The sequence below is a fragment of the Solanum dulcamara genome, chromosome 4 (assembly GCF_947179165.1).
Source record: "Solanum dulcamara chromosome 4, daSolDulc1.2, whole genome shotgun sequence".
Classification (NCBI taxonomy): domain Eukaryota; kingdom Viridiplantae; phylum Streptophyta; class Magnoliopsida; order Solanales; family Solanaceae; genus Solanum; species Solanum dulcamara.
Genome location: NC_077240.1, coordinates 25,648,137 through 25,659,634, shown reverse-complemented (window position 1 = coordinate 25,659,634; position 11,498 = coordinate 25,648,137). Strand labels below are relative to the sequence as shown.

The 11,498-nt window shown below is 35.2% G+C and overlaps 1 protein-coding gene across 1 annotated transcript; it reads right to left on the bottom strand.

Moving 5' to 3' along the window:
* Positions 1-1,883: 1,883 nt before the first annotated feature.
* On the bottom strand, positions 1,884-10,822 carry LOC129887105 (serine/threonine-protein kinase PBS1). The gene is made up of 8 exons (XM_055962063.1): positions 10,408-10,822; positions 8,458-8,886; positions 5,847-6,215; positions 5,490-5,702; positions 4,083-4,454; positions 3,266-3,509; positions 3,043-3,190; positions 1,884-2,759 (listed from the first exon to the last, which is right to left on the bottom strand). Exons 1-8 carry the CDS (start codon positions 10,448-10,450, stop codon positions 2,388-2,390), a joined length of 2,190 nt encoding a protein of 729 aa, XP_055818038.1. The 5' UTR covers positions 10,451-10,822; the 3' UTR covers positions 1,884-2,387.
* Positions 10,823-11,498: the final 676 nt, after the last annotated feature.

Genomic DNA, 11,498 nt, shown 5'->3' with positions numbered 1-11,498 from the left:
ATTTGAGAATTTTTAAAAATTTAAAAATTCCCCCAAATTTTTATATTTTATAAAAACACCCATTAGTTAGTAATTCCAACTAATATTTATCTATCAATTTACTTTATTAATGTGGTCAACCAACACCATTAAACAACATCTCTATCTACTTCCTCTGGAAAAGAATAGTTTGAGTGACAAAATTAAGAAAAAAGAATAATTTATTTTTTAATGTGATTAATATATTGTTCTTGCACATATTATTATTTTATTGTTGTTGATTGTTATCAATTATGTTATAAGTTTTTTTTTTCAACAGAACATGTTCATTATAAAATGATAATACAAATTTATGGGTATTTTTAATAATTTTTAGAACTTATGAGTATAAAATAATATTTTTGAAACAGTCAAATATTTTTGAAAAAATTTATGGCCAAACACATAATGGAACTTCACCCAAAAATAACTTATCAAAAATATTTGAAAATTTAGAGCCAAAAGCTAGCTTTGTATGGTCTACCATTTTCGCTAATTTAGACTTAATTTCTCTCCCAAAGTGTTTTTTGAAGAAATATTAGTAATTCATTAATATAGTTACTAGAAGGAATATTTCTTTTGTTGTTTGGAATTAAGGAAGTGGTGCCAAACACTCCTCATAAAGCTTTTTTGTATTTATTTTTTATCCAATGCTTAAATTGAAATCCGATTAAATCTGAATTCACGACGAAAAACTCCACATTGAGAGGCGAAACTCTCCCTAATGACATCTGTGTACCCAAGGGGATGTTCATTTAACAATATTACATTTTTTTATTCTTAATTTATATTGATCCTTTTTATTGCATTACATGGCTTATAAAAATTTCAAAAATAATCTAACCGTATCAATATCGAAGAAAAATCGAGTTGGTTGAAATTTTTAATTTTAATTATATGTAGTTGATTGAAATTTTTAATTTTAATTATATGTAGTAAAGTAACAGAAAAAATTATATTGATATAAATCTTTTTAGATAGGCAGCCAAAATTACCAGTTATACCAAATTCTTTAACACATTCATTATTCAAAATGAAAAGTATGCTTACTGAATAAAATTCTGAACCGTTAGGTATGACAATTCTTCGGCAAAGTATGTCTGAAGCAGTGTTTTTCAAATCTAGTTCAGTGATTGTGAAGTGCCTAAACTTGAAAATCTATGTAGCAATTTCAAATAAGAAGAATGGCCATCCAAAAGTATGCGTAAATTTTTTGTCAAGAGAGTAAAATAGATTCTATAAAAATAATTATTACTCAAAATAAAAAGTATGCTTACTGAATGCAATTCTTAACTGTTAGGCATCGCAGCTCTTCGGCAAAAGTATGTCCGAAGCAGTGCTTTTCAAAAGTGCCTTTAGAAGTTTTTTAAAAATTAAATAAAATATTTAAATAAATAAAAAGAGTATTTAGGTAATTTAACATTCTAGTTTATGTTTTTAAAGTAATATAGATATATATAAGGAAAGTATAAATATTAAACGTGACATCTTAAAAAATAGTGAGTGATATGGTGTCAGTAGTTAAAGCTCGAGTTTAACACCATATGAATATATATTTGAGGCCTGCTGTAACTATTAAGTACTTATTATCTTACTCTATGCTCGAGTTTTTGTCATAAATTACTATCAAAATATTGTGACGCCCAAAGAATAAAGATTCAAAAATTCTGAATCCACTGCTCATCACATACTAATATCATTTGGTGCCTTTAATCTCCAGAACTATCTCTAAGGAAAGTATTAAACTTTCATCAATTAATAGCAAGGCAAAGTTGTCCATCGAAACGGCCTAGTAGTAGGTAATCACATCTCCATGCTAAAGCTAATGGGTAACTGAAAATACTTTATAGATATTTTAGAAGCACTTGAAAAAAAAGAGCATATTTTTCCATAAAAATAAGTGCACATAGTTTTACAAACTCAAGGTACTGTGGCACTAGTTTTTACAATCTCAAAATACTGGTTTACATTTACACCCTAAACAATTCCTTATTCAGTTGAGTTTTGTTTAGCTAAACCACGATACTGTAAGGAGAATCAATGATGAGTGACAGAGTCGAGAGGAATTTACAACAGGCCAACATGGGCATCAGACAGATAGAAAAAACTTAAGAAGAAGAAATTCAACCTTTATCCCACTTCAACTGAACCACTGTCATCAAATATCAACCCATTACATATATACATGCTCTCATCCAACAAGTAGAGAATGGCCATACAGGGAAAATTGAACAGTAGCATCTCTACAGGGGATGAAATAAACCAATAGATTTCTCTGTCTCACTTTGGCCAACCCACTTCAGATTCCCCCGTTCTGATGTATTATGATCGAAAGATCAGAGCATTGGAAGGCCTTACACCAACAATGTTCATCTTCCTTCATGAAGATCTTCTGAGAATACAACTGCCCTAGATACGTCATTCTCAAAGACGCTCAAACCAGAGTAAGGACCAGACGAAAACATAGACGAGGTACCATCTGATTCAAAGGTTGTTGATGACTGCCTTAAGTTAGGTCGAGCGCCTGAATTTATAGTAGCATCCTGGTACTCAGTTACTCGCTGAACCATTTTGAGCGATTGAACCACCTCTCCCATTGTAGGCCGTTGGCTAGCTTCCGGAGCAACACAAGCTGCTGCAATTGTGCAAACCCGCACAAAATCCTCCTTTGGATACTTCCCCTCAAGCCTTGGATCAGCGAGTTCTTCCAAACGATCCTTGTCTCTAAGTATTGGTCTGGCCTGAAAACAAAATAGAGCCCTTTCTTTTTATAAACTTCTTCAAGGAGAGTCCAATGACAAAAATAAAAAGGGCAGCTTGGTGCACTAAAGCTCCCGCTATGTGCAGAGTCCGAGGAAGGGTCCGACCACAAGGGTCTATTGTATGCAATAAGTTTCTGATTTTGTGAAGTAACCAAAAGGGGGAACAAATGAAGACTTGAATTCTGAAGATCAGTAAATGTACAACTACACTTGTATGTAAGAAATGTAATAGTATAGAAAGTACCAACAGCGTAACACTTACCCAAGTGACAAGATTCTCCTGCCCAGACGGTTGTGCCATATCTACAGGCCTCCTTCCTGTCAACAGTTCAAGGAGGACAACCCCATAGCTGTACACATCACTTTTTACCAGTAGGTGCCCAGTCATGGCATATTCAGGGGCTACATACCTGCAAAACAGTGCTTCCCAAATTAGTCAATGTTATATATCTTAGAGAAGTATGTCATGACAAAGAATCACTAACCCAAATGTGCCCATAACACGAGTTGAGAGGTAATTTGCCTGGCCTTCCGGAGCCTGTTTTGCAAGGCCAAAATCAGCAACTTTAGCATGAAAGTTGTTCTCGAGCAATATATTTGATGCCTTAAAATCTCTATGGATAACACAAGGTTGAGAATCTTCGTGCAAGTATGCAAGCCCTCTCGCTGCATCAAGCGCAATTTTCATTCTTGTGTCCCAATCCAGTGGGCAGTTTAATCCTAAGTGGCCTGCAGCAAGAGAGTGTGCAAGTGTTAAACTACATTTTTTTTTTATAACGGTAACAAGAGCAATAGTTAAACTACTTGATAAGTTGAATAGGTCACAACACTGATTTGTGCGACCACCTTGTCTAGAAACTTAAACCGTTAAAAAAAGGACACTATTAACTGTTCGCTTAAACTTTTAAACACCTCCTCCTCAGGCGCAGGCCTGATTTGTTTTCCCTGAGCCCAAGACACGCAAATTCATTTTTATGAGGGATGACACCTGATGGATCTCTATGTACTCTAATACCGCATTATAGAATCTAAATATCCACTCCATGTTTAAGGTAATGGTAGAATAGCTAAGAACCATTATAATGACTTTCGAGACTTTGTACAACATATGCAAGAAATTATATTTATTTGCATCTGCAATAGACAAGCAGCTATATAATGCTGAAAATGTTATAGTTGGAGTTACCTTTCCTTTATGTGACTTCTTACCAGATAAGCAAATTACAAATTAAAATAGCAAGGCAGATGCTGTAGCTCTTTAGTTGTTAAGTTGACAAAGGATAAAGTCACAAAAAAACTTACCATGAAGCCAAGCCTCTAAACTCCCATTTGAAACAAGCTCATAACACAGTAGGTTCTGTGAGGATTCCCGACTGCTATAGTAACCAACAAGCTTCACAAGATTACGGTGATGAAGCCTACTAAGCATCTCAACCTCAACTAGAAACTCTTTACCTCCTTGTTGGCCTCCACTAGTAAGTCTTTTTATTGCAACAGCAGTACCATCACTAAGCACGCCCTTGTAAACTCTGCCAAAGCCGCCCTCTCCAAGTATACTAGATGGTGCAAAGTTATTTGTAGCTTCTTTCAGTTCTTCATATGGAAGAAGTCGTGTACTAGTTGGATGGGAAAACGATCCCTGAGCTGGAACAGTGTCCGCACGCTTTGGTTTTTCTATCAAGAAATTGAAATACAAGTGAAAGTTAAAAAGGCTAGAGAGTTAGGTGGTGCAACAAGTAAAAAACAAAACATCTCATTTATAGTTTCAATATCGTGCATATAACCAATAAAAATATTTCTGGTTAGCAGAAAAATAGCTTCATGGAGTTCCAGTTTCTTCATTAATAATCAGCAGTTAACGATATTTTGGTTCAAAGGAAACTGATAGTCAAGTATAGCATTGTGGTTGTTAAATAACACCAGTATTGTGGGTTTAGTCCCCATGTTCAAGTAGAATAACCATTTTAAGTAGTTCATAGACAGGAAAATATGAGAGCTCAAGATGCCATATGCAACCCAAAGTTTTGCAGACAGGGAGAAAACTCATAAATAACATTACTTCTGAATGAAAGATCATTGAAAACATTCTACAGACTTTTTTCTGTCTTATTTGACCAGAAGTTAGAAGTTTGCTAGAGTTATTGATCAAGCTTCTAGAGCCCGTTTGGATGGGCTTAAAAAAATAGCTTTTATGTATGAAGTGCTTTTAGAATTTTGAAGTGCTGAAAGTTATTTTTATAAATAAGCAGTTGAGTGTTTGGATAAAAGTGCTTATGATGTGAATTTTAGGGTTAAAAGAATAAAAAAAGGTAGTTTGAGAATTTAGTTAAAATATAAGAGATATAAAAGTAATTTTCATGGTCAAAGAAAATGACTTTAAGCACTTTGGAAAAAAAAGTTAGGAATCCTAACTTTTCATTTTTGACTGACTTTAAGAACTTTATGGCTTAAAGTCAGTATTAGGCAAACACGTCCAAAAGCTAAAAAGGGGCTTTAAGTTGGTTTTGACCAACTTAAAGCCAATCCAAACGGGCTCCTAGTATCCTCAAGTAACACTAGTCCTAGTCAACAAGAGAGATCCTTTTTCATCCTTGTTGTTTCTTCTGTTCAGCATCCAAATTTCAGTTCCTAGCAGGTAGAACTTTAAGAAGAAGACAGTCCAAATCCACGATAGTTTCATAAGTCTGCGGAGTATACAGGATCACTTACCAGCTTCTTTGTGGGAGCCTTTCTTCTGTCCATGATTAGATCCACAGAAACAAATAAAGAGTGTTGATATGATAGTGATGATTAAGATGCCAGCAACAATCCCAACAATTAGAATTAAACTCGGATGTCTCCCTTTGTGCGAAGATACTGTTACTGCAGGAGCTGAAGGCAGCTTCGGAGCTGCTTCAACTGGTGACGTAGCAGAACGAGGAGCTGCATATCAAAGAAAAAGTTTTTCAAGAAATATGAAAAGATCTTTGAATTGAGAGGTTGATAAAATCCACCCACCCCCAAATCAGCCAGTGCTAGAGAAAATTATCCGCACATCAGGTGTGAAATATAACCAGAAGCAAGTACCTTGTGATGAAACTGGTGGCTTAAACAAGGTAATGTTGAGCAATTGGTATCCACCCACTAGTGTTGGGTCTAGTTGGATCTTATGCATTGATAATGAAGTGTTTATTGCAGAAGCTTCATCAGATGATAAGCTAACTCCCTTGTCTGGTGTGATATCCATGGATATATTTAGCTTTGAAAGATCCACCATGTAAAAGTTAATTAGCTCAATTTGAGACACCTTTAAACCTAATTGTGAAGCAAATTCATTTAGAAGTTTCCCATTAGGATTTGATGAGACATTCAAGAGAAGAAGGTCGATCTTTAACGGGTAAACACACTGGCAGTCCAGGCTTCCTCGTTTGAGCACCATATCTTGTCCACAACAGTCTGCCAAAATGAGAAAGAAAAAAATGTACATAAATGTGGAGATATATCTTCATGGGGGAGGGAAAAGAGCGGCAACTTTACTGACACATTATAAAGAGATGGGTTTTGATTCTTACATACGTTTGAACTTAGCCACACCAAAGGATAGTTAGCAAATGAGTCACTATTTAAGTGCGTCCTGTAAGTTCTACCAGTGGGAATATATTTGAAATATCACTCCCATTATCTTTTTTTATGAAGGAAATTTCATTAGAAGGCATCAAGAAGATGCAAGGCAAAATATTACAGCAAAAGAAGAACTTACTAAATAACTAAAGAGCAAACATAGTCCAAAAAAAAGTTCAACAGTAGTTACAGGCACCTAGTTGAACCAGCTATATAAGAGAACTAAAACAGTTGGATTTAATACTGTGGTTAGGAGTTGAAATCCCATCAAAACATCTACGATTCCTTCCATTCCAGATGCACCAAAATATAGCAGCAGGCACCATATTGTAAACCAAATACTATTGTTGTTTGGGTTAAAACCATTTTGGAAACCAGCAGTCGTTTTTGGAAATCCGCTTTTCCAAACAAAATCAACAATGATTCTGATTTCTCAACATTAAACTATGCCTTCTTTTTCATTCAGGTCCTTGCATTTCAGTATAAAACACTGTTGGGATTTACGCAGTTTTGATGATTGACAAAGAAAGATGAAACACGTCAGTGAACATGGTCCAAAGGTACATTGTCACGGACAGTTGAATTGGGGCAAGCTTTTAGAATGAACAAAGACAAGAATGCAGAAATCAAGGAATGGATGATGCTAATTTCGTGATAAAACTCAAGAAAACAAATATGTGATCAATTTAAGAGTTGGGTTTGACTACAACACGAAAGAATCAAGGAGTTTGATTTGAAGGAGGAGTCTAAAGAGGCAAGGAGTTTGAATTGAAGAAGGAGTCTCACTTGAAGTAGAACTCTAAGTCAAGAAAGTTTGAGTCAATGTGGAGTTTGAAGGGAGAATAACTCTATGAAGAGTTGTGCTTAAATAGAGATTAAGTCGTCCAGAATATTGTGTGCACTTACTGAGCAAAGAGGACAATTGTAAGATTGACTTCGCAAGTGCAACCAGAAGATTGAAGGAACATATTGAAGAACCATGTCCTATCATAGAGTTTATGTATCAGGAGGTTTTCATTGAGTTGTAATGTTGATGTAATGTTAGTTAAGTGAGTTATAAACTGAATTAGGAGTGTTTTCTTCAAGTTGGTATAACTCAAGGACTCGGGAACACATACCCTGAGAGGTTTATGTTGAAGTTTAGGAATTAGAGTTAGTTCCTCGAATAGCAAGAGTTGTAATCTGAACTCATAACTTGAAGTTTAGGAATTAGGATTCATTCCTTAGGTTGCAGAGTTTGAATTTTAAACCGTTGAGGTTCAGTGATTTAGTGAAGTTGGAGTTAAATTCTGTAGGGGTATAGCCGTATAGGTCGTGGTTTTATACACCTTTTGAGCTGGGTGTTTTCCACATAAAAAAATTGCGTTATTTACTTACTGCTTCATTGGAACACGTTAGACAACTTGTTTTACTCATAGGCTAATCTAGAGTGAATCACTAGGTTGTGTGTAATATCAAACACTTTTTAGATTTATGGCCCGTCCCCATCCCCAACCCTCCACTCACTTTTTGTTGTTTCCCTCCGTTGGGTCCATACAGAGAGAAAGTAGCATTCTATGATTTTTCACCTGTTCGTTGGTAAGTTTGGCAGCAATTTAAGAACTGTAGCTGATTTTAATTAGTAATTTCTAACCATATGAAAGTGTAAGATATTTTCAGCCTGAGAGATTGGTTCAAAAGTTTATAATTCATAGATTCTGGAAGCAAGTAAATCCAAACACCATCACATTTTGAACTCAATTCTTCCAGAACATAAATCCAGTCACTCACAATTGCTTCAGGAAACAAAACCAAAAACCAGTACATCCAAAACCAATTCTGGTACCGATTTCAAAGCCAAATCCAACCACTCTTCATTTGTAAAATCAAATGGTTTATGGTACTTTTTATGTAGTTTCCGCTTATGAAGCTTTGCTTCTCTATATATTATAATGTATAACCCCAAAATTATGACCCTCGTATCTATTACTGCTTGCTTCTCTCCCCCCCTCGGTTGTGAGAATGGAGGAAATTGGACATATATACACTAGGCAGCAGCAGGCATCGGTTGAAATTCATTAAGAAGAAAGATTCTTACTGGAAGTGTGAGGAGAAAGTGGTGGCTGAGCCAAACCAGCAGGCAGAGTACTAGGACTGGACTGTGGGGGTGCAAGGCCAGCACTAGGAGGCACCAATCCACGTTTCTTCATTGATGGCATTGATAAGCTGGAACTGGAAGGAGGGCGTGCAGCAGTTATTAAAGGACCATAATCAGGAGGCTGAGCTGGAGCTAGCCCAAGCCATGGCGCACCATGAGGAGAATCTGTCCTATGCTGCCTATGAAAAGCAGGTACATTCGTCGGCAGGGGCAGATCAGGTATGCCAGGTGCTTCAACAGGTTTGTTGACTGGAGAAACAGGCTGTTGCTCAAATGGCTTATCAGGCAACTCGGCATTAGTGATGCACAAGACATAAAATAAAATGGTTAAATGCTTCAGCGTCAAAGATTGGCCCCTCTTTGATACCCCTGAAATTCATTTTAACAAGAAGTTAGATAAATGAAGTTAACACCAACATAACTGAATAATGAGCAGAGATTGCAGCAGAAACAGCATCAATACACCAAAATAACATCTATCAGGGATCAAATAGTCAAGTTGGTCACAATAAATTACTCTATTCTAACTTTAAGAGTTTGCATCTAAAAGGAAGAAATAAATGATCATCACAAATATTCAAACTAAAAAAAAGAGATTAAGGCAAAGGTGAGAAATGGAGATGGCCCCACTAAAGTGTGTACGTGGTGGATGAGAAATAAGTCAAGAAAATTATGGCAAAGCAAGCCTTAATGAAGGGTAATACCTTGCACAATCCATTGATGTTCAGACAAATCTACAAATACATAGGCCAAAATATGTCTGTTTGTTCAGAATAGGAAGGAAAATGCGACAATGTCCTAGTCTTCTCAAAAGAATCACACTATTTAAACCTTCAATTCTATGAGAAAACACTGTTTTGAAATTGAGAAGTAACTAATTTTTCACTTTTTCATACTTATATTAAGGATATCATTAATAGTGAAAACCATCAAGATAATGTTGGGTGTACAAAAAAGTATAACCTAAGCCTGTGAGGAGTTGAGAAGTGCTATCAATATACTCACTTTGTATACATTTTCCACTTTATATGTGTTATATTCAATTTTAAATACGAGATAAGTAGTCAGTATTGAGGGGTGTACTTGTAATTGTCATACCCTGATCAGTTAATTCATTAGAGGCGAATTACGTCAGTTGAGCAGTTTAGCTGCTTGATTGCAGTATAAATGAAGGGGACTTGTACATTGGAGATTATTGTGAAACAAAATCAATCTCTCTCTCTCCCTTCCTAGCTTCTTCTCTTAGTTTTCCCTGCAATTCTTGTTCAGGAGCCATTCCTTTTCTTGGTTCCGTAAGAGATTTGTGACAGTACTGGCATTAGTATTCCAAACCATGACCAGCTGCTGTCTTTCCTTCAAATCTGCTCTGACAGGTAATTTATTTTCGCACATGAATGCACACACAAAAATCTATTGAGAATCTTCTTCTTGCGCTTTCTTTTACCCCTCCCTAGGAGCTCCATCATTTTGGCTTCCTTGGAGGGTGCTTATCATCCGAGCAACCCCTCTTGTCTCTTCATTCACATTAATTTCTCATTTTACTATTTTAGAAATGGATTTCTACTCCATTGCCAGCTCACAACTCAAAGAAGAAATACTAGATTCCAATAACTAGTTTCAGCTAAAAAAAGAAAGCAGGAAATCATTTACCCTCAAGTTTCCAGCTGCAATTTTAATACTTCAAGAAATTTTACAAACACAGATCAATTTTCTAGTAATTAACCCTAAATCAACCAACCAAATCAGTAACAAACAAGAAATTTAGTCGAAAAGGCATCAATAAACAGTTCTCACTACACAATTTACACGAAATTCTGCAGCAGCAACCAGTACACGCTAGAAAAAAAACCTAAAAGACAGCTTAAAACCTAGAGAAGCAGAAAAACTCACTAGCACAAAGGGGGGAGAACATTAGCTGTGCCAAGTCCAACATCACTTGACGCCAATGAAAACAAACACCGTTCGGATCTGAAGAAATTGACCAAACCAACAACTAGATCGAAAAGCAGCTGAGCAGAACAACAACAACAACAAAGACTAAGAGCAAAAACAACTTGCATCAGCCATCAAATGAGCTACCATAAACCCAAACAATGAAATCCTTAAAGAATAAATTTCATATCTAGAAGTGTCCTTCGCCATTTTTGGGCTCAGAAATCCTCACTATGTGGGGGTGCTTGGGGAGGGGGGGAGGTACTTGTAACTTGTCGTTGGCTTCACTCTGTAATTAGTATTGAAAGCTTTAGTTCCATTTTATTTCCTTTTCTTTTTCTTTTCTCGAGTTGTCAATATCTATGACGACTTTTGTTGAACTTTTAACGTGCATTTCTGATAGCAAAATCTTACCATAACGGTAAGTAAGAATTAAGAAACTAGTACACCATAGACTCAATTTTGTCACTTTTTGAAGTCCGTTTTAAATAACATTTGATTTTTTTAAGGATAATTCTCATCAACAATTGTGAGAGTATATAGTGACTTTTTGAGAATTTCACTTATAATATCAATTTTGTTTTTTTTATATTATAATATCACACTTTTATTTTTATCTTGTTTAATGTCCCTATAAGCAATTTCTTTTAGCATTTATTTCATTTTTTAATTTAAAAAAAGATAATCAAATTTTAATTTAAAATTAATTAATATTATTATTTATTTGTCAATATTTTTAAAAATTAATTATAAAAAGTTATTATCTTGTTTATTTGAGACATTAAATTAATATTATTAGTAAACAACTTTTTTGTTATGATATATGTAAGCCAATAGTTCAATATATATATATATATAACTATGAATTATGATAAGCTACATTTTTAGTTTTACAATGTATTTCGTTGACAACCTCATGCGAAGATTCATTGCTCAAACCTAGAACAAAGATGCTGACCCGGAGATTTATTTACACGAAGATGGATATTATGTGGTTAGGTTTCAAAGCTTTGAAGACGTGAACGAAATTCTCCTATTTGGACCTTACA